Genomic DNA, 27,214 nt, shown 5'->3' on the forward strand with positions numbered 1-27,214 from the left:
GCACACGCGATGGTGGGGGGGGGGGGGGGGGGGGGGTCGATTTTCCACCTCCGTGCAGAACTCGTCATAACACCACTATCGCTGAGTGATTTTATTGGATGGCATCAACAAGGAAGTTAGTCAGACTTGCCCCTGAGGTTTTTGGAGTGAATTGCAAAACTGGCTTTTTGAAGGCAAGTCAGCAGAGGGCGTTGTGGAAGGGAAGGGTGTGTGTGTGTGTGTGTGTGTGTGTGTGTGTGTGTGTGTGTGTGTGTGTGTGTGTGTGTGTGTGTGTGTGTGTGTGTGTGTGTGTGTGTGTGTGTGTGTGTGTGTGTCTAAGAGTGTGTGAATGGACCGTGGACTGTCAGGTCCCTCTCTGCTGTCATTTGGCTGCTGGTGGCCCCCAGACTCAGTGTCCCCCAGCCCAATGTCAGGACGCAGGGTGGGTTTCTGTCTGAGCGAGAAGAAGCGCAGGAAGTTGAATCTGGACGCGTTCACGGACTTCTGCGCGTAAGTCCTCTTTTACTTATCATCTTTTACCACTGCGTCATTTACTCACCTGTAGATGAAGTGGTTCTCCTTCACAGATACCGAACTGGGCAAACCTGATCAGTGTAAACAAGCACAATAGTTCCAGTGGAAGTATCTGCTATAATGACAGAGTACACGGTTGTGTAACTCTTTATGATCAGCAATAAATAGGAATGTGCGTTGTCAGAGTCGTTTGATCTCATCCTTATAAATATGGATATATTTTCTTTTTCTTCCAATTTAATGTTTCTGCAGGAGTCATGGAGTGGAAGTGGTGGAGGTGAGTCTTTTTCCTCACATGAAATCTGTGAGAATTGTCCGACCTTTACTCTAAAGTACCTGCAAATCGTGAATAGGAGGAGAGACAATTCGTGTTTTGTTCTTCAACTGTACCTGCTTGAAGGAGTGGCTCAGCTATTGCAATGTTGAGCACCGTGCCCAGTCTGAGCTCCAGAATGTTCAAAGAAGCTTTAAATCTTAGTGTTTCTGAAGCTACATCAGCCAAAAAATAGGTTAGATATGCAGTATTTTGCAGATTTAATTTAGAATAAAACATAGTGTTTATCTCACCAGCTTTAAATCGACCGAAGGTGAATCTTAAACGGCAAACTGTGTTAAAATGTAGTGTTTGTGAGGGCTCTTACATTTGTTTTTATACATGCATGTAGCTGGGTGGACGTCTTAGTATCTTTAGGTGTTTGTTTTTTTAATTGATTCTTTTAAAATAACAATAGTAGTAATCGCCGCGGCTCAGATAAAGTGCACTCACTGACACACATGTGTCACATACAGATGTCCACAACTTAATCGGTGTCACAGCCACCTGCAACCACCCGGTATAACGTGTTTCCTGCTACAACCAGATACACCCTGACTGGAGCTGCACATGTATTTAACTGCATGTGAATATCAGGACAGCAACATTGAAATAAGGCACTTCATTCCTTTATTTTCAGGAATTTATCATGGTGCACATTTTATGAGTAACGTCTTTTTGTAGTGCATAAATGTCAAAATGAAAGAATGCTTTTCTTTCGGGCTCCTCTTTGAAATTGCGCCTATAAATTATGCTGATTTCTTTCATGTATCTGCGATATATTCAAATTCAGATAGTGTAATGAAACTGACTCCACCAGTGACAGAGGGAACTTATTGATAAGCTTCAGTGACCTCAGATGTGCATTTTGTTTTTCCAACTTGTAAAAGTAAAGCTCAATTCAGAGTTAAAATTTTTTATTTTACTTTTGTTTAAATGATAAATGTCTGATAACTACTAACTCAATCAAAAACCCTGAGACGTGGTGAAAAGTCATCTTATGGAATATTAGATTTAAAAAAAAAAAAAAAGTAATTTAATGCTTTTGCAGTGATTTTGTGTTTCGTATTTGAATATGATATAGACCACACATAAGAAAGTCAGGCGCTTTGTGTGTGATAGGTTATTTCTTTGATATAACAATGCTTCGTGTCAATAGATTTTATACATATAAAGTTGGTTTATTTTCTTTTAAACTGGCGGCACATTTATGAGAAAATTTTCCAAATCTTCTCTTCCGGTATCAAAAGAAATTTTCTTTGCTGTTGCCTCTTATCCAGTGTCGTTTGATGGATCATTGGAGTTTGAAGAAGCAAGACATGTGTCCTTTAAAGGAAAATAAATGGTTTTACTGTCGAATAAGAATTTTTTTTGTCAATACGCATTGTTACAACAGAGAACCAAACACAAATCCCCGCACTCTGTGTGAGCGTTTCTCCTGCTTTAACCTGCCAGATTGACCTCACGCAGTCGCTGGGAACTCAGGGGCCGTTTGACGTCATCGTCCACAAGCTGTCTGACGTGATCGTGGAGGCTGAGCACGACAGCCAATCACAGCAGCTCCTGGACAACTTTCAGGTGTTTCCCCCACAAAAAGATCCAAGGTTCACATGGCGTTGTGGAAGTTTGGACTGAAACAGAGAATAGAGTTTCTGCATATTTGCCCTTAAATGATCCACGATATCGTTTACTTTTTACAAATACAGTGTTTACTGCTATTACACAGATTTCCAGCGTCATCCTGTCCGTGATTCTGTTTTCCGCAGTGTTCAAGGCTTGAACTCCTCTCCTTTGTTCATGAAATGCACTCTTTCTTTCCTCTTCCACGAATCGCAGAGCTACATCTCAGCTCACCCCAGAACCATCCTGCTGGACCCGCTGCCCGCCATGACCCAGCTCCTCGACCGCTTTGTCTCCTGTCGCATAATGAGCCAGCTGCACAATTCGCTGCGGGGTAAACTGCGGCTCTGAGGTGTAAATCCTGCAGCTTGCAGCCCGATTGCGCCGACTAACGTTTGTCCACCGCGCTCTGTTCTGCAGACTGGAGCATCTGCAGTCCTCCTTATCTGGAGATCCACAGTGACACGGATCTAACGTCCATTCAACAGACTGTCATCAGCCAGGACTTGAGCTTCCCACTCAGTCAGTCTCACGCCATAATAAACAGCAGCTTTCGTTTTACACGTCCTCCCAAACAGCACATAAAACAATTCAGCTTCTTTTTTTTGTTTGTTTCTCCTCCTTTTGATCCCAGTTTGTAAAACCAGAGTAGCACACGGTTCACTTTCTCATGAGGTAAGTGGTTCACGTTTCTGCCACAGATGAATAAACTTCAGTTTGGTTAATCATTCATTTGATGAAACAGCATAGCCATACATCAGATTTTACAGGAAAGCCGAACCGTCTCTTTGAAATCGTGTCGTCGGTTCGTTGTATATTTGCTCTCTGTCTGTTGGTTCTCTGTGTTGCAGATGTCCCTGATCTTCAGCGCAGACGGTCTGGCTGATATTCATCCGCCCTGCGTGCTCCAGAGCTTCGTGAACCACGGGGCGGTTCTGCACAAAGTGTATGTGGTGGGAGACAGACACCACTGCGTCGAGAGGCCCTCCATCAAGAACTTCCCTCCTGGCCCGTGTGGTCAGTCAACACTCATATAAATCTCCTCCATCCACAATGGTTGCGTTTGGGTTGGTGTGATTGTCTTAATAATCCAATATTCTGTATTGATGCGGTCTGGAGCTCATCGCGGTCACGCAGGATGCATGCAAACTTTTTCTCTCAAGTATTAACAGGTCGTATTTTCATTGGCAAATAAACTAATTCTCACGATTGTTGATAATACATTCGTTTTGTTGCTTTAAATTTAGTAAACACATACATATTCAGTCAGAATGTCAGTGTCACTTTAAGCTTTGCTTGTGAAATTCTTAATGAAAAGACGATGAAACGTTTAACCGACTCATATATTTTGTTATAATTTTTCCTTCTGAACTAACATGAGTATCAGCTGCAACTTCACTGGTTGTCAGAGACATATAACACGGTAATTGGAGCTTTATGTTTTGTCGATTTCTCTTTGCTTCCAGACAGAGAAACCATCTTCTTCAACAGCCACCACGTGTCCAAACCCGAGTCGGTTTCGGACCTCACAGCCGTGAGTATCTTCCGAGTCACGCGTCCGAAAGCGGTGGTCCTGGAGAGTCACGGTCTTACATGCTTCCCACATCTCCCTGCTCTAACACACCAGATCCGTTCATTCCCAGGCTTTCTGCAGAGCTTCGTGATGCCACGTGCGTCAGATGCATGTGTGTTGGAGCAGGGAGCCACAGGAAACACGCAGGGCTGAAGTCTTACCAGGATTGTACACATACGCTTCAAAGTCAGTGCTTCGCGCTGGTATACATTCAGAATCTGGGTTCTCGAGGGATCCACCCACTTTTTCCCCTTTTATTTCTCAAGTTGGATGAGCACATGCCGCACCTGCCTCCTCCCAGCTCCGAGGCCGTGTCAGCCCTGGTCAAGGAGCTCCGGGTCCAGCTGGGCATGGCTCTGTTTGGCGTGGACGTCATCATCAACATACACACACACACGCTCACCGTCATCGACATCAACATCTTCCCGGGTACGTATGCAGTGGTACTTGTGCACTGGAGCCATGGAGTTCATTTGTACGTTTGCAGTCGCTGTAGATATGTGTGGACACTAGGTGGCGGTATAACCTTGGTTGATGGTGAGCTCAGCACAGGAGAGGTTAGATTGCACAGTGTCTGTCCGTCAGGCGTGTTGAACATGAGGCCCTTGAGCCAAAACTGGAACCACAAGTGTCTCAATTCTGGCCAAATCACCAAGCAGCAGAGGGTAAAAAAAATTCTAAGAAAACTTTGATTATCTTTGAACAAATTAAAAGTAGTGGCTATACAACACTGACACCTAAGCTGAGCCTGATGCTTCCATCAACGCTTGATACCTCATTGTTATGAAACCAGCCTCAAAGCCACGCTTTCAGGGGGAGTTTGTGAAAACATGCGTAGTGCAACAGCTATAGAAGTTTTTTTGGGACATTTCACTGTATTTTGCATCAAACGTTTTCATTAAAATTGCTCATTTTCTGTAGTAATTGTTTATTGTTTTTTAAAATATAGACATTTCCATCATGTAAAGTCTGTATATCACTGTATCGCAGCAACACTCATTTAGGACCAATGTTGTCTTGTGCACTTCATAGGGAAGGATGTAGTTGAAGTATTTGGACACTTGATAGCAGTGGCACAAGTTAGACATGAGTAGAAGAAGAGTGAGGCGTTTACATCAGGACCTGCCGTGAGTGGATCAATGTCTGATCCTGCCATGAGTTCATCTGATTTTTTCCTTCCTACTTAATTTTGAAATAAATAAACAAGTTTGAAAAGCTACCATAATCAAATAAATGAATTAAATAAGTAAATTAGAAAAATAAATGCAATTTCACATAAAAGATGATTTTTTTGGGGGGGTTTAATCTTTGTTCTAGGTGATTTTTCTTTCCTCAATGTAATGCAAATGCACTGAAGTGATAAAATATGCTTTAGTGAACAGTTCCAGTTACTATATATTCACTTCAATTCTATCATATTTATATTGCACCAAGTACAACACAGTCATCTCAATGAACATTCACAGAGAAACACCCAACTATGCAAATCACTTTTAAAATAAAAACCATTAACTTGCTTCCAGCGATACTTTACATGTAGGGATCCCAGCTATTAACATAATAATCTTTCCATGTGAAATCAACTGAAATATGCTGCTTTATGAGACACAAAGTACTTGATGTTGTGGTTAATTAATTAATAGCCTGCATAGAGACTGAGTTAAACTATGGATGTGTGAGAATTGCAGCCCGACATAAAGAGGCGCTGACGTACCGTTTCCTCCGACAGGCTATGAGGGAGTGCCCCAGTTTTTCTCCTCCCTGCTCAGCCACATCAAGACACTGTTGGACAACCACACCTCCATCATGGCCCCGGCCTCCAGTTCGCCTGAGAAGCAGCAGCTGGTGTTCGAGTGACCTCAAGAGTTTTATCAGTTTAACACGAGGACGAACAAAACAACAATTGTTATAAGTTTGTTTGGTTTTTTATGTCTGTTGTTTTTTTAGCTCCCCGGAACCGGACACCCCCACAATACTAACTTTGCGCTGCTATTTTCCACAAAACGAGCCACGACACAGTTTGATACACTTTCCGTTTATTGATCGACAGGTAGCGTAGAAGAAGTTACAGCAGGCACAAAATACAGCACTCTGATTGGCCAATAATATTACAAATGACGATTTATTTTTATGTTTTTCTTGTTTGAAACGTCCTCTATGTCCAAATATGCCCCCCACCCCCTTCACAGACATTTCTTTCTTGCTGGTTTGTACGGTACATTTTGTGGAAACATTTTGCACTTCCATTAAAAAAAAAATAAAAATACATTCATTTTTCAGTTATTCTTCAGTGAACAAACATCTGCTCTTTGGAATAGACATTAATACGCTGATAGGTGTTTCCTGATAATACGTGTTATATTATCGCGTTTACACAAGCTGACCGGCCACTTTGTGTGTAGATCACATAAATGTACTGCAAATCCTGAATGTGTAGAAAAAGGAGAGATTATACTTGTAATATCAGTACCATATGAAGCACTCTGATTACATATTAAAATGCATTAAATAATTTATTACTTGGCTAATTATTGCATTCACATGTGCTGTAGTCTATATCGTCTTATTGCAGTAAAAAGGGCCTCCAGCGGTCACCCTGTGAAACCTGCTCTCCAAGTGTCCTCTTGGGGGCGCTGTTGCTTTATTTTTCTCTATGACCTTGGCTTACAGACCACATATTTCATACAGTATATATACACACATGAAATGACTGCAGTGAAAACTGTGATGCAACAACACCGGGCATTTATCAATGTTATTGTCACCAAAAGACGACAAAATGGCTTTAGTGTCTTCCTCCTCCTCCTCATCCCCCTCATCTCCTCCTCCTTGGCTTGTTAAGATAAGAGTGCAAAGCTGGCCGAGAACCTGAGGTGGCACTTTTAGACCTTATAAGCTCTAAGCACATCGCAGCCTGTCGCCACCACGTGAAAAAGACAAGCTTGACACCTGACGCGCACGTCGGTGTGCAGATTTAACAGCGTTTTGCTCGTGCCACCCCGGTTCGTTTACAAACAGTCTGGTTTTAACAGTGCATGAGCCAAATGAAACACAATCCTCATCTCTACTTTTTCGTCAAAGAAATGAAGAGGAGATAATGACTTACTCCCTGTGTAGAAAGGTCAGTAGAACATGTTAACAGTCGGAACAGCTTACACTTGTAGTGGCTATCAGTTATTGCACAAAATATATATCAAATTACAGATATTACTTCACAGGGACATTTCAGTGAGAGTGCTGAATGCTCTGCATCCATTTACAACTGCAGTGAAATCACCTGTTTACCTCACAAATATGTTTCACAGGTACTGAGACAGTGACGGACACAAACTTTGAGAACCCCGGGAAAACTCTTGTCTCTTTTTTCTGGGCACAAAAGTGCACTATCGCGACGAAACAGTGACAGCTTCACCCGGGGAAAGTCTAAAAGTAGAAATGAAACAATCATATGTATGATTTCTACTTATGTCCATTTACAGATTTACGTCTAAAGACATTTTCTCTGAGTGCTGAAGGGACTTGAAGGCTCTTAAATGGGGAACGTGTGAGCTGAGTGTGTGACTGTGAATGCAACAAAGGGTTTCTGTCAGTCTGCCGTGTGTGTGCGTGTGTGTGTGTGTGTGTGTGTGTGTGTGTGTGTGTGTGTGTGTGTGTGTGTGTGTGTGTGTGTGTGTGTGTGTGTGTGTGTGTGTGTGTGTGTGTGTGTGTGTGTGTGTGTGTGTGTGTGTGTGTGTGTGTGTGTGTGTGTGTGTGTGTGTGTGTGTGTGTGTGTCTCATCCTCGACGAAGTTCCCTCAGCTCTGCAGCGACTTTGCGCAGCTCAGCTTCAATCTCCAGCAGCTCCTGTGGGATGAGGAAAAAAGGAGGATGCATGTATTAAATTCAGCCATAAGAAGTGAATGACAGCCGTGTGTGTGTGTGTGTGTGTGTGTGTGTGTGTGTGTGTGTGTGTGTGTGTGTGTACAGTGTTTTATTATTATTATCTATTGCAGCAATGAAAGTCGTTGACATAACAAGGAAAGACCTGAAGGTAAATTTCTGAAAGGCGTCTTGATTGGACCAGACCTACTGAAGCACAAGATTTCCAAGATCAGTTCTTATCAACTACCTGCTCCGACATGGTGACAATAATGTGACGAGTGATTAAATTATGTTTCTTTTAATCCTCCAACATGTCAATGGACACTCATCAAGTATTGAGTTGTGTACGTGACTGAAGGCAGACAGGACAGGACGCATGAGTTTATACTGAAGCTTCACCGTTGGGACACAGTATGGACCAGTGGGACACACACATTCATCCAAGTTCAGGCCAAAGGGAGCCGAAGCCCAACAGAAAGCAGTTCAAGGACAAGATGCACTCATGAGAATAATTTTCCTAACCCAACTTAACGTGATCGAGAACATCTCTCACCTCCTCCCAAACTAAAGGTGAGAGAAAACTGAGGTAATATCAACTCACCAGAAAGAGTGAACAGGATACGTGTCTCACCTTGACTCTAATGAAAACAGATCAGCCATTCAGGTCATTTATCAACCTCAGGAAAACAGATCTGTCGGCTATTAGTTCAATCAAAATGAAAAGAAAGGAGTTATTAAGGGGGGATTTCTAAAGATGTGAATGAGTGACGGAGGTCACTTCTTTACCTTTCATAAAGAGAGGAGTTATTGAGATCAATCCCGAGAACTAACGATAGTAAAGAGTGAGAGTCATGGAGATGAACTGGAATCTCTGACCTGAGTGAGGACAGCTCCTGGATAAAAGTTTCATGAACTTACCTCTCCTTCATCTTCTTCTGCATCGTCCTCTTCGTTGACATCGCCTTCCTCCTCTTCCTGCCCATCCTCATCCTCTCTGACGTATTCGTCCTCGTCATCCTCGCCCTCTCCGTTTTCCTCCTCTTGCTCCTCCTCTTCCTCATCCTTGTACCTCTCGCGCTCAAACTGCCTGGTGGCCTCGTCGCTCGCTTTCTCCAACATCCTCTTCTGCTGCGGCTCCTTCACCTCCTCGGCAGCTTCTTCCTTCTTTTGGACTTCATTCTCCTCTTTCTCGCTGGGCTCCTTCTCTTCTTCACCCTCAGCCTTCTTCGCGTCCTCGTTTCCCACCTCAACAGCCTCCTCCTTCCCGCCCGGCACCACCACCTCCTCCTCCTCCCCCTGCACCCGCTTCATCTTCCTGACCAGTTCATCCAGCTCCTCCTGCTTGTCCTTCCTCTCCTTCTCCTGCTCGGTCTTGCTCTTGCTGTCTCGCTCTTCGAGCAGCACCTTCAGCTCCTTCTCCACTTTCTCCTTCTCCACCATCAGCTCCACCTCGTTCTTCCTCCGCTCCTCCATCCTCTGCTTCTCTGCGTCCTCCGCCACATCTCCTGCCTTCTCTTTGTCCCGCTGCGGCTTCTTTTCATCCACCTCCTTCTGCTCGGAGTCCTTCTGAGTCTTCCTCTCCTTCACCGCCTCGTAGCGTTTCTTCTTCAGCTCCTTGAGCAGCTCCTTCAGCTCCTCGTCATTCTTCTCCTCGTCTCCTTTCTTGGTGATCTCTGCAGCCAGCAGCTCCTCGAGCTCCTTGGCTCGTTCCTCCTCGTCGTCCCTCCCTCTGTCTTCGATCCGTGGCTCCTCCATTATCTTCTCCTTGGTGTCGTCATCGTCCGATTTGTCTCCCGTCTCCCCCTCGGTTTTTGCAACGTTGTCGCTCTCGTCCTTCGCCTCCCCGTCCTTCGCCTCCTCGTCTTTCGCCTCCTCGTCGCGCTGCTCAAACTCGCTCTCGTCGTCGGCCAGGTTGTACTCGTATCGCTCCCTCTGAGGGTCGTGCTCCTGTTCCCGCTCTGCAAAAAGTCACATTACATGCGTTTGTGTGCAAAAGTGAATCTGGGAGTTTCTTTGTGCTCAAGAGTTTTAAAAAGAAGGTTGGGTGTGAACGTACCATCTTCGGCGAGTCTCTGCAGCTCCCTGAGAAGACCCTGATGTCTTTGCACTTCATCGAGTTCCTCTGCAAAAAAACAAAAGTTAAAAAGTTAGATCCGGCCATGTCCGACAGTTCTAGAGCAGACAAGACTGCAGGGTTGTTTGTGGTGTTACCTGCTAGTTTTGGGCCGCATTCGTGTTGCGACCCGTCTTCGTTCAGTGTCTCCTGGATAATACATTCAACCTGGTCCAGAACCAAGAAAACCAGACACACTTAGGTGTTTGTTTGGCGTTAACATACACACACATGCACGCACACACAAAACTGGAAAAAGACATGGGAAATAGAAATTTGTTTCTGACCTTTGCATCGTTAAGGGGTGAGGTCACTGGCCGGCTTCCCACTGACACACAAAACAAAGGAGGGAGGAAAGAGAAAGAAAGATGTGAGGAATAGAGCATAAAAAAAACTGCACAGATCGATAGTGGTCAGCACTTTTGCCTCAAAGAGGGACAATCAGTCTCGGGTTTGCCTGGCCATCTCCGTGTACTCCTCATGCATTTGAGGTTAATTGTTGAGTGTAAAAATCACCTGGAGATGTACATGTGAGTGTGTGTGATTGCCTGTGCTGGACAGCTGACCTGTCCATGGTGTACCAAACCTTTTCCCGCAGCCAGCTGGGATCGGCTCTAAGCACGTGTGTGTGACCATAAGCTCGTTAAAGAGGTATAGGCGACGCATGCTTCTTTTTTTTTTTCATGGTGGTGTGGGTGGAGCTGTTCCCTCATTAGAGTAAGCACAGGTGAAGTGGCACAGCAAAAGAAGATTAAGCCCTCGTCCTGCTCACTTATCTAAGATGCAAGGTTCCCCGGGTAGCAGCCAGACAAGAACCATCAGGGCCCTTCCTATCAGAGGCACGAAACCCAACAAGAAGCCTAAATGTCAGCTTGAACCACAAGGCTTGTCCATCCTGCAGCCTGTAACCTTTTCTTTTATCTCTACCTGCTGGCTGTGGCACCACATATGAAACTGTATTTACCCCTGAATCTAAATGTCAGGCTTGTCACTTTCTATTTGAAGAGATCTTTCTGTTTTATGCCCATATGAACTCATTGGTATTATAGAGGATAATACTTTAGGATAAATACTTGCCAAATTACAATAGGCCGATTTCAAAAGTCAGCCTCTCTCCAAAGTGGATATTGCAGAAAGAATAAAAAAAAAAAAAAAGAAAAAGTTATGGATTGAATCTGAACTCAGTGGTCGGACTCCGCTCGCAGCCGGCTCAGAGCACACCGGGATCAATACAACTAATTGATACCTCTGGGCAGTGGTGCCATGTGAGCTGCTTACCAGCCAACTGTGCATTGCTTTGTATGTCCGTGAGTGTGTGTGTGTGTGTGTGTGTGTGTGTGTGTGTGTGTGTGTGTGTGTGTGTGTGTGTGTGTGTGTGTGTGTGTGTGTGTGTGTGTGTGTGTGTGTGTGTGTGTGTGTGTGTGTGTGTGTCGTCCACATGCACTCTGAGCTGGGACACTGTGGCCCCATAATTAATGCCATCATGTGGCTTTGGTGGCGCTGGCTCGCCCTGCTGCCCACACGTTAGCCGAACTAATGGCTGAAGTATAACACAACAGGTCACAGAGTAAAGACCTGGACACTGCCTCCGTATATTCGTGTAGTATTAGTGTAAATATATTACGCACATTGTAGGGTTTTGTGCCACAGATGTCTTCATTTTCATTCTGGTATGAACAACTGAACTGAAGACACATTCCTCCTACGTACAGTTTCCATTCAGTCACTTTCTTACGGCACTTTATCCCCCTCAGAGATCCCAGCTGACTATGGGTGGAAGTGTTTACACCCTGAACTGGTCACCAATCCACCACAGGGGAAACACAGAGAGATAGAAAGTCACTCACCATCCTATTAGCACTGAAATACATGGTTTAATAATGTGGGAGGAAACCAGAGTACTCGCACACAGAGGAAAACGTTTTGAAATACATTGTCATGTACAAATAAATAATTTCAAAGTGCGCAGTGTCACGATGCTATATTTACCTTTATATTGCTCTTACTATTTGTTGCAGTTATCCCTGAGGCACCTTATTATATTTGTTTTGTTTTGAGTGTTCCATGCGACTTCCTTCTCTCTCCTTGATAGTTTAAGTCTTTTTATTTGTTTATGTTTGTTTGTTTGTTTGTTTGCCGCCTCGGTTGCTGGTACATTTCTCTTCTTGAGTCTCAGTTTTGATTTATTTGTGTCTCTGCTAAATGCACAATACAATTGATGGTGTGATTTTTTTTTTGTTTGTTTAGTTTATTTGGAGCCTCTTGTGGTCATAAACATGAAATCTATACAATCTTTATCAATGACATATCGTGCTCATTTTGTGGCACTTTCTTTTCCTTGCATTAGTTTGATGGATGTTTACATGTTCTCTTCATCTCATGAGAGAGATGTGTTCTATCTCTTTCTGTGGCACATCACAAGAAAGCCACTGGTGCCATGTTGTTGTTGTTGTTGTTGTTGTTGACAGTTTATAGCTGTGCGGTCCTCTTGCTGCAACAACTTCTGGCGCAAACTTGTATTGAAAGACAAAACGGGAGAGATAATTTGTAATATGGCGAGTTAACTAGCAGCACGTCACAGATTTGCCTTATGAATGACTTTGACTTATGAATTTACATCGAACAGAAAGATTACATAACCTGCCTGAAAGGTTAACCCCTTAACACAAATCAGTCTCAAACCACTTGCGCAACTGTGGAGGATTAAGGATGCGCAATGTGACGTTCATAAACGGAATTGAGCCACTTCTGGGCACCCGATTGTATTTACATGTATATGAAGTGGAGGGTAACATTATACATTATCTGGGTTGTATCATATCAGGGTGGGGTTATGCCCTCCGCACACTGCGACACAAGTTAAACCCCCTCACTTTACAGTCGGCTCTGGGCTGTGCTTCTGCACAACGCTGCGTGTAAAAACTACAGCATCCCAATAGTAATCCTGATTTTATGTTTCTGTGGCTGCTGCCGCCCTCCTCCTCTCTCCCTGGGCTTGTTTAACTAATTACAGCCGCTTCTGAACGCTCCGGGCGCGCGTCGCGGCGCAGCGTGCGCACCAGTCTGCTCACCTGTGCCCTTTAAATGTGCATTTAAATAATGGACGTTAGAGCAGACAAGCGGCAGGATACAAGAAACGGTCAACTATTCCGATGTGTGTGAAATATGTGTCAGCAGCCAGTAGTGGCTGCATCGCTGGGAGAAATAAAACTACAAAAAAAAAAACATAAAGGTGGGCGCACAGAGAATTATGTAACACCGTTCTTGTTTAGCCTATTAGTGTTAAACCCCGGAGGCTTTCGCCATCATATTTCCCCTTCAGTCTGATCGGGAAAGAACAATCACAGCAAACTAGTCAAGTGTGTTTTGTTTTTTAATTATTTATAGTGAAGCCGGTTTGTGATCAGTGGAAATAAAGAATAAGGGCTACAGATGAAGGAGGAGATGAGGCTCGTCTCCGGTGCAGCCTGCTGGGATGAAGCCTGGTCGCGTTTTGTACCGACAATCCACACACACTGGGGCGCCCGATGCGCGAGTGCGCACACACACGCGCGCGCACACACAACAGCCGTGGTTTAATGAATATAATGAATGCTTACCTCCGACGGCAGCCCAGAGGAAAATCGCAGCTACCAGAATTCCCATAGGACCCGAGGAAGAGAGGCTCCTGCAGGAGATAACCTTGAAATGACGGGCTGGATCGGATCCTCTTCACGCGCCCGCAGAGCCGAGCGAGGTGGAGCCGAGCCGCGGAGCACAGCCCTCTGTGCGCGTGTGTGCGTGCGCGTGCGTGTGTTGGTATCAGGTGACCCAGATCAAATCCCAGAAGCTCGTGTCAGACACACACACTCAGACGGCCGTGGCGTTTTGCTGTAAATCAACCAAAATTTTTGCAGGTAAAAATCTGATTATGTTCTTGTCCTGAGGTAAATTAGAATCTTAACACCGTTCAGTGATAAAATAAGTAGAATAATTCATTAACAGGGTCCTGGAAGCATCATTCTCTTTCTCCTCTGGCTGCCGCGTCTCTTATAAGAGAGACAAATATAAATCCTTGCTATTTTCGTAGGACTTTAGGGTGGCTGTATACTGTTGGGGTGTTTGTTTTCCAAATATGAAATTTCACACAATTTAATAGATTGTATTACAACAAACTAGATCTATTAAAGCATGAGTTTGTAGTTAGCAGCACAATAAGCAGCATGTCGACTTTGCCACCTGAGTACAACCAAAATGTGAATCAACATTCAAACTTTTCAGTTTGAAAATTCCCGCATCATATAGTGACATTAGCTTAGACAGAACATATGTGGTTTTTAATAGATGTCTGAGAAGAGTGCTTTGAATGTACATATTTTAATCCAGGATATCATCCATCCATCTTCATAGAGATGGATCATCCAATTCAGCATCACGGGGGTCAATCCCAGAGGGTATAGGCGCATCCTGGACACGTCACCAGTCCATCACACACAGTGTGTCGACCGTAAAAGAAAAAGGGAGTACCAAGAGAAAACTACTACACCACTGTGCCACTCCAATTGTTGTTGTTTTTTAAGACACTTTTGAGTGGTTTCTGAAAATACTACTTTGTTCTTTTCCTTTAGTAAACCATTTTTGAACAACAGTATTTTTCCTTGCAATCTAACAGTAGTTGTACTTGAGCTCCGACTCTTCATTTTCAGCCACACACAGTATGTTTGAGTAGTGAGGTGAAGAAACTCAGGAAGGAAAACAAAAAAGGTACATGACACAAATTGAGACTTTATATTTGCACTTCCTCTAATCGCCCAGACTCCAGGTTTTGTGAATTAATTTCCATATAGAGAGAGGAAAAACAGTGACGGCATTAAAAAAAAACTGATCCAACTCAGTTTTACATTCGATTCCATGAGCCTGTGTGTGATATCGTTCGACGCCAACGTCCACACGACAAATCCATCTTCATTAGCTACGACCTGAAGCTTTTTACACGGTGCAATCCAGTCGTGTCATCTTCTCTTGGGAGCCGGTCTGAGTGACCGGTTGCGCTGGTTCGGTCCAATATATTTCAGAGGCGTATACTTTGGCTTCTCAATAACTTCCAGACCCATATAAGGCTGCAGGGCTCGGGGGACTCGAACCGTTCCCTCCTGGGGGAGGGAGAAAAAAAGAAGAAGTCAGTGATATCATGTGTCTTCAAATGTTTCAGCAAAGGAAGCATCTTCTAACCATTTTATTGTGTTTAGTGTTGTTTGGATCAGGGATCGTGGCCTTGACCAAAACACAGGAGGCTGAACTGGAGCCGAGGATGTTTTAGGGTTTTATCTTCAGCCTGTTTAGCCTTTTCATCCAATATCAGACCAACTTTTCATGCATATATTTAAACTTTTTAACTCATCTTACTTTGGTCTGGTGAGTCTCCAGGATGGCGATGATGGTCCGGGGGATAGCACAGGCCGTAGCGTTCACCTACAATGACAATGCGAATGAGGGTGAACATTGGGAGGGTTACATAATGTAAAGCAGCAGCAGCAGCAGCAGCATCTGCTTCAGCTATGGCCTTACTGTGTGGGCGTACTGCAGGCTGCCGTCCTCCTGCTCATACAGGATGTTGAGACGTCTGCTCTGGTAGTCGGTGCAGTTTGATCCGCTGGAAATCTGCAGAGAGGAAACCCTCCTCGGAATCAATTAACATTTAGACGAGGCATTACGGCGCAGCTTAATGTTCACATTAGGGTCTCGGGACGGTCTCTGATGGATGCAGACTGGGGGCGTGTTTGTGGTTCAGTAGCTCAGGTGACAGATTGAGGGGAGTCAGAAAATGAAGCCCAACCTCTCCGTAGCTGTTTCTTCCAGGCATCCAGGCTTCTATGTCGTACTTTCTGTGGGCAGGAAGACCAAGTTCCTGAGTCGGCATGTCCAGCACTCTGAGGGAACAACAAAATGGACAAAAGAACCAGTGTCAACAACTGAACACACAAAAAACCCAGATACTTAAATGTACAGTATTTAGCCCAATAAAGATAAACCCAACCTGGGATTGTTAAAGTTTTAAAAAAGTGTTGGCTGTTCATACTAAGTAAATGCTAAATATTTAGGTTACGGATATGGAGCTCTTTTGATGAGAGAAATCAGGCCTCAGTTTGTATCATGCAATATGCGATAATGTTGAGTATTACAATATTAATATTACAAGAACGTATTTGTGCCTTGAGATATGTTTTTTTTCCCAAAAACAGTGTGTCTTTTCTGTACATTTATTAGTTTTTTTTAATTAGTTAATAGGACAATTTACGTGAATTATCTGCAATTCATTTGTAATTTGCAGAGCATGAAAGCGCAGTGCATGGGAACATGAATTGTTGCATGTTTTATATGACAATATTGATAAACCGTAACATATCGTGACGCTCTGGTTAAGAGTAGCTGGTGGCCGCTCATTGAGGATTTCCTGACATGGTGACAACGGTCCTGTCGCATTACGAAACACTGCATTGATGAATGTCTGTGTTCATATTCAAGTCTGGAGGAAAAACGCTTGTTTCACACATGGAGAGAAAACAATGTGTGTCAAGTGACCTGAAGTGGAGTTCCAGTGCAGAAAACAGCTCTTTTTGTAAAGAGACAAACTCTTCCAGCAGCTGAGTGCTTTCTTCCCCCGTCTCATCTGCCGTTACTCCAAACATCTCCACCTGGGGACACAAACACACATGTGATGAATCGTGTGGGAAGACGCACCAGAGATTGAAGAGTGCTTCACATCTCTCGCAGTGCTCAGCTTTGCGCCGTCTATCCCAGTGAAAGCGCCGACGTGACGCTGTGATCGTGACCTTGTTGAAGTGATGAACTCTGTAGAGTCCCCACGTCTCTCTGCCTGTGTCCGTCTCCGCTCGGTAGCAAGTGCTGCTGCAAGCCGTCCTGCGGTGAGACAACGCAGCTCAACGTCACTTCAGCAGAGAGACTCTGCAGCGACAGAAGAGACGGAGAGAGTGGTGCCCCCTCACCTGACAGGCAGGTCCTTCCAGTTTACTGCATGATCCATGAAATAACCTGAGGAAGACATACACTTACTTGAAACATTTTAGGTCTAATGCATGCACAAGTCTCACTCAAACAGAGGAGCCAAACTATACACGTGAACCTAGTGCTCATCAAACAATGTGAAGTAGTGTCACCTGCTACGCCCACTTCTCCTGTTCCGGCCAGGTGGAGGTCCGTGAAGCGAGCCGGGTTCAGGGAGTAGACCTGAGAGCGATGGGCGTTTGGCTGCATCCCACAACCCTCCTGCAGATGATGAAAACACAGCAAGTGAGAGAAAACCAGCAGCGCCTGCTCTCATGTCAGTTTTTACTGCACTGTTTAATTAACGGGCATTTCTTATCAACAAAGATCTCATGTTGTGAAAGGAGGAATAAAAGCACATTTGCATATCATTTACTTAGTATCCGTGTGAGTACAAGAACTATTTCACTAGGTTTTGTTTTTTTACTTTGCGATATCAATGCATTGGTTTGGTTATGTACCATCTGAAAGGAGAATCAGCCAATCAGAAGGAAGGATCATCAAGTTTAACGTGTCGGGTACCAGAGAAAGTCTCAAAAGAAGAAAGAGAAATCTATACTGAATTGTTTTGGGTTTGTTTTTTTAATACTTGAAATCACACTTTGTTCGTTTTGATAAGAATGGGCCCAAATTAAAACAATTTATAAAAACGTCGGATTTTCAAGAAATAGTTTGAGATGCTGTGCTCTTGAGTTTCACAGTTTCTTAACGGTGGAATTACCAAAGATAATCAGTTCATGTGTAATAATTCTAAAATACAAATTTGAGTTTGAATTGAAAAATTGGGAAAATGTTGATCAAGAAACATCAAAACTGAGAGCAAAACACTAAAAAAATGTGAAAACATTTGAGTCCTTGCTACTCACAAACACAACCCCTCTCAGCATGTCAGGCACAACCATGGGGATGAAACCCTGGACAAAACAAGGGGAACACTTTGGTTTAACTTTTCCAAAATGAAAGTAGTTTTTTTCCCCCACACATTTTTTCCAAGGCAAGCACACCCGTCGCTGCAGTGTGTCCAAGGCAAAGTTGAGGAGAGCTGTTTGAAGTCTGGCGCCGGCGTCCCTCAGGTAGTACGACCTGTGGCCCGAGACATGAGCCAGATGTCTGCAGAAGAGCAAAGGAACAAATCCACACCCGTGTCAAATAAAGTGGCTTAAGGACATATAAAAAGGTAGTTAAATAAATAACAACAACCAGGGTGTTTGTTACCTCTGCCTGATGAGGCCCAACTTCTCCCCTAACTCTAGGTGGCCTCTGGGCTTAAAATCAAACTCTACCACAAAGACAATCGGGCATTTTGTTAATATTGTAGAGATGACATCAGAGTCATAGGAGTTTATCCAGACTTTAAGACACATCAGTCACCTGGTTTCACTCCGACCAGCTCCACCACCCGGGCCTGGCTCTCGTCTCCAACTGGCTGAGGAAAAGAAGAAAGAAAAAAAGAAGACACACTTTACCCCACAAATGTCAGAAGGGAATCGTTCGTCCTGTTGCCGAGGACACAGTGAGGACACAGTGGGAGTGTGCAGTCTGTCCTCACCACGTCGGGGTGTGAGGTGTTGGGCAGCTTCAGCGCTCGGCTGTAATGCTCCTCCTCCAGCTCGGTCTCCCTGAGGCTCAGCTGGTTCAGCTTGGTGCGGATCTCTCGACCCCTCTGCAGAGCCTGAGTGTACTCTGGAACCTGCAAGACAAACAACAGGCCTCAAAAGAATCTTCCACAAAGCAACGAGAGGCAAAAGACTGATTCAATAAGGAGGGGGGTGAAGTTCGACTCACATTGGCAAGGGCTTTTTTGTCTTTGTTTTGCTGTGAGAAAAATATCACAGTTATAGAACATGTGTTTTTACAACTCGCGACAACAAAAGACATGTTTTGATCGGGGAAACACAACAACCGTGACTGGAAATTGACAAGATTAAGACGTTTGCGTTACAATCCCACTCTCATTGCCCCCAACTTACCACAAAGACTTTTACTGTGTCACCGACGTGTTTCCTCTCCTTCTCCAGCTCAGAGACCGCGGACCTGACGGCCTGCAGCTCCTGCCACACGCAAACCTACAACACACACACACACACACACACACTATCGAAGCGCCCACTAGATTTGCTTTATTATTCTTCATTTCTGTTGTGAATAATTACTAGTACACTAAATTTTCAAACCAAAATTCGACTTTTTAATAGTAGAATTTAAATTGAAGTCAATCCTCTTGTACTTGTGGTAAAGTTATCACCAAGAGCTTGAGTTCAGCACTTCATTTTTTGGGTGTTTTGACTGTATTTGACAGTTCATAGTGAGAAATATGTGACCTGCTAATAGGAGAGGAACAGCTACTCCTCTTAGAACAATCGCACCTGGGGTTCATTTGTAAAAGCAGCATGTAAAACTATGCACACAGTTTGACACTGATGTGCTGAAGGGAAAAAGCTACGGGCTTACATAAAAGCAGGGTTTTATGAAACCACATCTTGGCTGCATTGAAACCTTTAAGATGACCACATTTAGCATAATAATAAAGTAATTCCCTGTTAACAGAGTTGCTGACTGGGTTTCTGACTTGTGTCTTATACTGATTCAAAATTAAACACATGCATGAATATACATGTGCAGCAATCGTGAAATATTGCACGTTAAGTAAAATAACCAAGTACTGTACAGTAATAATATGAATATGGAGTTAATATTACATATACAATTAGGCACACATGAATGCAACTTACACATCATTTTTAGTGAGTTGATTTATGCAGAATATAATGTTGTAGACTTACAATCTTCCGCACGTCGTCCCCTTGCAGGTATCCCTTCCTGTTCTCCACATCACGGATGACTTTGTCGGTCTCCTCACACACCACCGTCATGTCCAGCTCCGGCTTGTCGCTGTAGCCCGCTCGGACGTGCTCCAACAGGCTGCTCCGGGTTTCATGTGAGAAACGATGCGGGACGAAGGGGATCGTGCTCGCAGGTGGTCTGAGACACTGACCGGAGACTGGTTTGAACACAGTCAGAGCAAAGCCTCCGAATCTCCCCACCGTGCTCATGAAGGTCGCCATGTTTTTTTTACGAGTCATCGATGTCGCGTTCAGGGACGGTCGGAATTATTGGTGCTCAACAGTTTTCCCCTCCAGACATGTCAACACAAAGAAATAAATACAAAATGCAGACGCATACAAAAAATCAATTTAGGATGAAAAAATGATTTCATACGTGCAGGCACACATATATATGTGCATATACATAATACACATATATAAACCCTTCGTGCAATAAATCTATATTTTATGAAAATGCATGCACACAAGCATACATAAACCTATCTGCACATACATACTCATATACATATAGATTTAAATTAATCTCTTGCTTTAGAAAAGTGAACATTTACGGAGGTTAAATGTGTCAATTTCTTTCATCGGCCTTTTTATTGATATTTCCTTATTATGCTGGAATGCGTACAACTTGCTATTTGAATTCTGTGTACATGCCGAATATACAATGCCAGAACCGCGTTTGTGAATATAAATATTGTTTTCTATTTACTAGATAAACGTGATTAACTTCTGCTAATCTATAGAATTAGTTTGGCGGAGGGGTAATTTCCCAGTGCACTGCAACCACTCAAACAATCGTCACGAGCCAAAGGTCAGCCAATCAGAGGAGCGGAAGTTTAACGTTGCGGTAATCCGGTTCTGACATGACAAGTGCGGCCGACTGAAGCACAAAACTCGGTCCTGGTCCTCACTGCCGCACGCCGCACAAACTCCTCTGCCCGCCGCAGAGCTGGACGCCTGTCCCCGGTGCCATGGTGGACTGACGCGTGTAAACGTGAGGAGAAATTGCTTCGTTGTGAGCGAGTTTTTGGTCCGTCAGTTAGTGGCGGCGGTGGCGGTGGCGGCGGCCGTGATGGTGTGCGCCGGGCCGGGTGAGCAGAGAGGAGCCTGACGCTTCTCCACCGCAGGCCGTGACGAGCCGGGGGACGAGCCAATGCGTGCGGGGTTCTGATTGAAGTCGGGGGCCTGCTTCACCAATTCCCGTTGAAAGTGAGACCCAAACAGCTTTCACGGTGGAAACGAGAAGAAGAGCAAAGGTGATGGCAGCTGAAATACATCCCACCCAACCGAACCGAACCGAACCAAATCATTCAGCAGTAAAACTGATCTGTCCCTCACTGTGCAGAGTCTCTTATTCAGGGGGTTGTAAGTAACTTTCATGTTGACACCCCTAATCAGAATAACTGTATGAGTCTTTGACACAGGGGTCAAGTTGTCCTGCACTAAGGCACCAGCTTTTATATAAAAACACAATGTTTTCACAGAGATAAGTGTTGTCTGGGTCATACATGTCACAAGATAAGCTTCTATTTATGGCACAAGGCAGTGGCTCTGTAGAGGTGTGTGTCTGTGTGTGTGTGTGTGTAAGAGAAACCTGGTGTTTTTGCTGTATTTTCACATATAACAGGCATGTTTGTACTTGTGTGTGTTTGGATCCTCCAGATGAACGCCGTGCGTGGGGGCACAGTCACCTGGCGTCCCCAGCCATGGCAGGACGGGGACGGTGGAGGAGGGGAGCCCTTGTCAGACAGCGACTCGGAGGAGGAGGACTTCCCTGACGACAGCACCACCCCGCTCGGGGACTACATAACTCACGGTGAGACTGAAAAAGAACGAGGCCAGGCTTTATCGGCGTCCATGCCCACTCATCCTAAATCTCTGCTCTGTCTACATCATCTCCTTGCCTGTCCTTTTTGTTTGTGATTTCCAGGACTGAAGCAGCTCCTAGACGCTCAGCAGCTGTGTGACGTCACTCTGCTGGTTGAGGGAAAGAAGTTCATGTGTCACAGGTATCATCATGTGTCACCTGTTTTCCATGCTGCTTCATCCAACTTAAGATTGCAGGCCACTAAAGCCAAATCAAAACGACTGATCGAAGGCAGAGTACGCTCTGGACAGGTCATCAGTCCATGGCCAAGAGACAGTCGGCCTCACTCACACCTTTGGGCAATTTACACTAAACACTTTAACTGAAAATCCTGTTTTTAGACCATTGGAGAACACGCAAACTCGTTTTTAGTCAAATGTACTCTCATAATGATCACACTGATTTTTGATCTTCATATGCACGACTGTGTAAATCCAAAATATTGCTTAACGTCCTCCATATCTTAACCAGATAGCCACTCATTGCAAATAAAAGTCCACTTTGCTGTTGAGCTATCGTATATGTGTACTCCTTCAAAGTGTTTATAGCATATAAGTTCCAAGTTGGTGTAATCTTAACCGGGATGCCTGTGTGGATGAGCTGTTTTACCCATGTAGGCTACAGCAGAAAGCAGCCGGGCAGACTCAAACCTACACGGCAATTTACAAACACATGGACTTTTAGTCACAGTTGCAAGTGGGTACAACATCATTCAGGTTTCTTCAATACAAATTTAAATTCTGTGGAAGTTGAGCCATCAGCTTTTCTCTAGTTGAAAGGCATTCACAGTTCAAGAGCCACCTCTTGTGAGTGCAGATGAAAATGGAAACATGAAGCACTGTGGTTTTGTAAAAATGGTTTCTCTTTTATTTATTTCTTTTCCCTTCTTCAGAGTCCTCTTGGCAGCTGTGAGCCCGTACTTCCGGGCCATGTTCACCAGCCCTCTGGTGGAGTCCCGCCTTACAGAAATCCGACTGGAGGAGGTGACGCCGTCCGTCATGGAGACGGTCATCCAGTTTGTGTACACCGGCGAGGCGGGGCTCTCTCTGGATACAGCCGAGGACCTTTTCGTGGCTGCCAATCGGCTCCAGGTCATGCCCCTCCAGGACCTCTGCTCCAGGTGAAAATAACGTCTCTCACTCACAAACTCATGTGAATTTTTTAAATTAAAAATCATGTTTTCCAAACTTTTCTCCTTTTTGCTGTCCATCTTTCCCTCCCTCGTATCCCATCCAGGTTTCTCTTTGAGCACCTGTCGGTGGAGAACTGCCTGGGGATGTACTCTCTGGCTCGCTCTCATCACGACCAGCTGCTCCTGCGTGCCTCCCTGCGGCTGGTGGCGCAGCACTTTCCCCGGGTGGCCCGGCAGAAAGACTTCCTCCTACTGGACCACGGCACCTTGGGCAGCCTCCTGAGCTCCGACCGCCTGGGCGTGGACTCCGAGGCGGAGGTCTACGACGCTGCACGCCGTTGGGCGGAGCACCAACCTTTGGATCGCTATGCCCACATGCCGGCGCTTCTTCACCACCTCCGCCCGGGGCTGCTGTCCCAAGAAGAGAGCCGGAGACTGAGCCAGGAACTGGGACCTGCCGCAGCCGGAGAAGGCCTCGGGGGGCCTCTGAGGCCACGAGAGGGAATGTTTGAGAAGAAGATAGTCTGTGTGGACTTGATCCCCCGGGAAGAGGAAGATTTAGCAGTAAGAGACTACACTGTGGACTGCTTTGACCCTCGGACAGGAAAGTGGGAGAAGCTGGCAGCGCTGGGTTCACTTGTTAGTCCTGGCTGCACAGCTGTGGGTGACAGGTTGTTCGTAGCAGGCGGGATCCTTCGGACCGGCTCGGTGTCTGCGGGTGTGCATGAATATGACGCCGTGTTGGACCGATGGATAGAGCGGCCCTCGATGATCCAGCCCCGGGCGATGCTCGGCCTGCTGGGCTGTGGAGAGTCACTTTTTGCGTTGGGTGGCAGCAACCGCTCGGCTCTTCTGGACTCCAGCGAGACCCTGGAGCTGAACACGCTTCAGTGGGGTCCCGGCCCTCGGTTGCCACTCCCATTGCGAGCTTTTGCCTGCGCAGCACTTCGCGGGCGACTGTACCTCCTGGGAGGAACCACACTCGAACAGAACCGAGCTGTGGTTCACTCGGGTGTGCTCATTTATCACACACTGACGGACTGCTGGACACGCGTGGCGTTGGACTCCGGTGCAACCTGCCTCGCGGGAGGGGTGGCAGTACGCGGTGGGGTCTGTGCAATCGGAGGGTACATGAGGGATACCACTAAGTTCCTGGATGGTAACTTCACCAACCTGGAGACTTTAGACGCTACCGGGCGCGTCTTGTTCTTCAGAGAGGGCCGGGGGTCCGCCGTGGAGAGGGAGGTGACTGGGGGAGGCGTGATGGTCAGCACGGAGCAGCGGGGCAGCGCGGGGGGTGGAAGCGACCGTGCCCCGAGCCCCGTTGTTTTCCCCGGGTTGCCCCGGCGGATCGCAGCGGGAGGCGTGGCCAGGTGGAAAAGGAGGATTTACGTGCTGGGTGGAGAGAACGGGTCGCGGTTTTACGACAGTGTGTACTGCTGGAAACCCGGCTGGCGCAGCTGGGTCCAGAGGAGGGAAAAACTCCCCGGGGACACTGGGGGAGTGAGCCAGTTTGGGTGTACCACTCTGAAATTTCCTAAAAAACACATTTTATCCAGACTGAGACTAGCCAAAGAAAACTGCAAGAAGACCACCGAGTAACTCAAACCAGCACAATGTGAAGCTGACGAGACACAAATGAGTCCTGAGAGATTGTCTTCGAAATGCCGACGTTGGGGTTTGAAGCGAGGTCACAAGGGGAATACCAGTTTCTACAACCCCAGCGCAGCCACCAAGCAGGCCTATAACAGACTCGATCTCGTGAACGCGTCACTTGTAGCTGTGGTTACATGGACGGCAAGTCATCAGATTGCAGTCGAGTAATGTAAACATTACTATCTGGTCAGGTTGGTGCTGTCAGATTAAACGTACAATAGGATCAGTAGAGGTCCCGTAACAGTTTATGTTAAATCAGAGGTCCATGAAAACTGCACATATAATATCTGTGTACGTAAAGCATCTCTACTTGACACTTTAAATACAGTGCTGTGACGAGAACGTCGGTGGTAAAGCACAATCCATACAGGAAACGACGCTCACAAAAAACAAGGAAGAAAAAAAAAAGGTTAATTAGTCAACTCTAATGGCCAACATCGAAGTGCAAAGCATTCGGGGGTTTGTTGACTGACTGAATCACTCGATTTTCTTGGTGAATAATGACTCACATATCAACGTGATCACTTCACTCGGTGTTGAAGGAAAGACAATCTGAAGAGTTGGTCCCGACGTGTAAACGCAGCTACGGATGGTCAAACAGGCAGAAAGTAGGCGGAGCTCTAATCTGCTCAAGTCGGACGACACACACCTGAATGTAACCTAAACCACTGTTTGTAGGAAAAGTGAAGCTCTTTGATTTGATCGGTTTCAACCGTCATGTTATGTTGAGCTTTTTGTTGATGTTCTACATTTGTTCTGATGTTTGGGAATCTCTTAATGCTGTGAATCTTTTCGGGCGGCCTCCAGTGTTCGACTCACAGTCACTGGTACCACGGTATGCTCTTCTTTATCTCCACAAAGACATTTTGCTTGTGAAGAAACACATTATTGAAAACATTTGTAATAAACCACACTGGCTTGTTAACGGTCCTCTCTTGTCTCTTTGATCAACGATTTTCAACCACATTTGTCACGAAACGAAGGCAAATGAAAGTGGAAAACAAGATTAGATGAACTCAGGGTCATAGAGCACCGGAGCCAATCTGAGATAGAAATATTGAAATCTGAGGCAAAATAAATATAAAAGATCATTTTAATCATTTATGATGGGTAGAGAGCCTCACATGGATGAAAGCTGATTGCTTTTGACCAGTTATTGTATAACACCATCATTTAAGAAGATAAATTGATGCTTTGGCAGACATAAAATATATATTTTTAAAACTAACATGTATTAATTATATGTAGGGCTAACATGTAATACCAGAACGATGTTTCACTTCATCTCTGCTTTTATTCGTAAAGTCTGAAAGTCATTGGATTGCTTACAGGAGTCGCGTCAAACGTCTAAACATCACCTCATTTTCGAGCGCTTGCAACTACAAAGTTGATTTACACGTCACAAGTAAGCCAGTGATGTGTATCAAATCAAAATCAAATTAAGCTTTATTGTCATTTGGCTGCACATGAAACAGTAGTGAAGGCAAAATGAGCCTTTCTCCAGGATCCACTTTAAAACAATTAAGCTAAGAACGCCCACACTTATCCACTCACACACCCACCAATCCGACCACACACACGCATCCCTGAGACTTCATTTGAAAAAAACTCATTTGCAAAGGTTACCAACTTTAATTAATGTTAAAGTGCTGCATCATTAAACACACAAAAGATTAATCTGGAGATATTACCTAATGTAATGTAATGCAATCTGTGGTCCGGATGAGGATCCAACAACGGGACAGTGTTAAGTCACGGCGACTCCGTCTTCCTAAAATTGGACAAAGGTCAAGTTAAAGCTTCTCACGGCTCTCAGCGAGCTTGTAAAGAGCCGAGAGGCACGTTCAAAAATCCATCAATCTCCTTGTATTTCCACTGCGAAGCGTCACAGTTACTCTGAATTGACCGAAGAGAGGAAATCTCCCCAGATTTCCAGTTGCTTTGTCTGTCCTTCTCAAGCATAACAAACGAGACCTTTGCACCGTTGAACAGCTAAAATCATCATTGCTGTACTTAAAAATGTAAATTTATAACCTCACGGTGTGATTGAAGGATACTCTAGGACTCACTATTATTATACTTTTGTAATAATATACATTACAGGCAAAAATCTGACATAATTGACCATATATAGCTTTTTTTGTTGTTTTTTTAAGTGTTTCTGTTTCAGATTATACAATCTTGTTTCTACTTCCTACACATTACTGCATCCGATTGTCTTGCAAATAAAAAACATGTTGACAAAACACTTTGAGCATAGCTCCAGTTTAAAAGGGAACACACTAGATTCATGTGCATTGTATAAATATAGTCACATTTATACAATGCACATCGCCAAGTCTGGTCACTTACCCAATAAAGAGTTAATATCTTTACGTCTACATTTGATGGACCGTCTGATATCTTTTACTAAATATCTGCTGGAAATCATTTATACATCACAACAAAAATAGCATAATTTAAATTAGATTGAAAATCTGATCCCAATGACAGCGGTTAGTTAAAAGCACTAGAAGAAATAAAATAGACAATTGTCTATTCTTGAAGGGCTCACATGACTGAGGGGCCATTTGTCATCACGCACTGTTAATAATTAGTACATAATGTATAAACGGTTGAATGTGTCACGGGCAAAGTTCCCACCATGAATAAAAAAAACCAGCAAACTCTGATCCCAGGC

General features: G+C 44.8%; 4 protein-coding genes across 7 annotated transcripts; 2 read left to right on the top strand and 2 right to left on the bottom strand.

Moving 5' to 3' along the window:
* The first annotated feature begins 143 nt into the window (after window positions 1-143).
* On the top strand, window positions 144-6,620 carry LOC308107807 (inositol-tetrakisphosphate 1-kinase-like). 2 transcript variants are annotated; one of them, XM_080460334.1, is made up of 10 exons: window positions 144-489; window positions 766-790; window positions 2,282-2,404; window positions 2,663-2,780; window positions 2,867-2,968; window positions 3,081-3,121; window positions 3,298-3,463; window positions 3,913-3,980; window positions 4,286-4,448; window positions 5,749-6,620. In XM_080460334.1, the coding sequence occupies exons 1-10, from the start codon at window positions 329-331 to the stop codon at window positions 5,874-5,876; spliced, it is 1,095 nt and encodes a 364-aa protein (XP_080316460.1). In that variant the 5' UTR covers window positions 144-328; the 3' UTR covers window positions 5,877-6,620. The 2 variants fall into 2 exon arrangements, with proteins under 2 accessions (XP_080316460.1, XP_080316461.1); XM_080460335.1 differs by lacking the exon at window positions 766-790 and having other exon boundaries at window positions 219-489; window positions 2,257-2,404.
* Window positions 6,042-13,770, bottom strand: LOC308107806 (uncharacterized protein). The gene is made up of 6 exons (XM_080460333.1): window positions 13,592-13,770; window positions 10,280-10,320; window positions 10,091-10,160; window positions 9,936-10,001; window positions 8,798-9,837; window positions 6,042-7,861 (listed from the first exon to the last, which is right to left on the bottom strand). Exons 1-6 carry the CDS (start codon window positions 13,635-13,637, stop codon window positions 7,793-7,795), a joined length of 1,332 nt encoding a protein of 443 aa, XP_080316459.1. The 5' UTR covers window positions 13,638-13,770; the 3' UTR covers window positions 6,042-7,792.
* Window positions 13,771-14,288: 518 nt separating this feature from the next.
* sars2 (seryl-tRNA synthetase 2, mitochondrial) lies at window positions 14,289-20,122 on the bottom strand. 2 transcript variants are annotated; one of them, XM_080460518.1, is made up of 16 exons: window positions 19,820-20,122; window positions 19,007-19,102; window positions 18,822-18,851; window positions 18,586-18,726; window positions 18,408-18,462; window positions 18,252-18,315; window positions 18,041-18,146; window positions 17,903-17,950; window positions 17,150-17,258; window positions 16,979-17,024; window positions 16,805-16,892; window positions 16,554-16,666; window positions 15,808-15,901; window positions 15,540-15,632; window positions 15,378-15,443; window positions 14,289-15,124 (listed from the first exon to the last, which is right to left on the bottom strand). In XM_080460518.1, exons 1-16 carry the CDS (start codon window positions 20,117-20,119, stop codon window positions 14,984-14,986), a joined length of 1,590 nt encoding a protein of 529 aa, XP_080316644.1. In that variant the 5' UTR covers window positions 20,120-20,122; the 3' UTR covers window positions 14,289-14,983. The 2 variants fall into 2 exon arrangements, with proteins under 2 accessions (XP_080316644.1, XP_080316643.1); XM_080460517.1 differs by having other exon boundaries at window positions 16,554-16,892.
* Window positions 20,123-20,701: 579 nt separating this feature from the next.
* LOC308107687 (kelch repeat and BTB domain-containing protein 8) lies at window positions 20,702-25,464 on the top strand. Of its 2 annotated transcripts, XM_080460166.1 has the most exons (6): window positions 20,702-21,135; window positions 21,542-21,695; window positions 21,810-21,888; window positions 22,364-22,442; window positions 22,639-22,866; window positions 22,983-25,464. In XM_080460166.1, the coding sequence occupies exons 5-6, from the start codon at window positions 22,676-22,678 to the stop codon at window positions 24,478-24,480; spliced, it is 1,689 nt and encodes a 562-aa protein (XP_080316292.1). In that variant the 5' UTR covers window positions 20,702-21,135; window positions 21,542-21,695; window positions 21,810-21,888; window positions 22,364-22,442; window positions 22,639-22,675; the 3' UTR covers window positions 24,481-25,464. The 2 variants fall into 2 exon arrangements, with proteins under 2 accessions (XP_080316292.1, XP_080316291.1); XM_080460165.1 differs by lacking the exon at window positions 22,364-22,442 and having other exon boundaries at window positions 20,703-21,135.
* Window positions 25,465-27,214: the final 1,750 nt, after the last annotated feature.

This window comes from Lipophrys pholis (assembly GCF_963383615.2).
Source record: "Lipophrys pholis genome assembly, chromosome: 3".
NCBI lineage: Eukaryota > Metazoa > Chordata > Actinopteri > Blenniiformes > Blenniidae > Lipophrys > Lipophrys pholis.

Coding starts and splice junctions, on each gene's coding strand:
- LOC308107806 (XM_080460333.1), bottom strand. CDS start 13,637: ATGGGAATTCTGGTAGCTGCGATTTTCCTCTGGGCTGCCGTCGGAG. Junction 10,321..13,591: donor CCTCTGGGCTGCCGTCGGAG/GTAAGCATTCAT, acceptor TTTGTGTGTCAG/TGGGAAGCCGGCCAGTGACC. Junction 9,838..9,935: donor GCAGAGACTCGCCGAAGATG/GTACGTTCACAC, acceptor GACTTTTTGCAG/AGCGGGAACAGGAGCACGAC.
- LOC308107687 (XM_080460165.1), top strand. CDS start 21,542: ATGAACGCCGTGCGTGGGGGCACAGTCACCTGGCGTCCCCAGCCATGG. Junction 21,889..22,638: donor AAGAAGTTCATGTGTCACAG/GTATCATCATGT, acceptor TCCCTTCTTCAG/AGTCCTCTTGGCAGCTGTGA. Junction 22,867..22,982: donor CTCCAGGACCTCTGCTCCAG/GTGAAAATAACG, acceptor TATCCCATCCAG/GTTTCTCTTTGAGCACCTGT.
- sars2 (XM_080460517.1), bottom strand. CDS start 20,119: ATGACTCGTAAAAAAAACATGGCGACCTTCATGAGCACGGTGGGGAGA. Junction 18,147..18,251: donor TTGGGCCTCATCAGGCAGAG/GTAACAAACACC, acceptor GCTCTTCTGCAG/ACATCTGGCTCATGTCTCGG. Junction 16,893..16,978: donor TGGAAGGACCTGCCTGTCAG/GTGAGGGGGCAC, acceptor GTCTCACCGCAG/GACGGCTTGCAGCAGCACTT.
- LOC308107807 (XM_080460334.1), top strand. CDS start 329: ATGGACCGTGGACTGTCAGGTCCCTCTCTGCTGTCATTTGGCTGCTGG. Junction 2,405..2,662: donor AGCTCCTGGACAACTTTCAG/GTGTTTCCCCCA, acceptor CACGAATCGCAG/AGCTACATCTCAGCTCACCC. Junction 3,464..3,912: donor CTTCCCTCCTGGCCCGTGTG/GTCAGTCAACAC, acceptor CTTTGCTTCCAG/ACAGAGAAACCATCTTCTTC.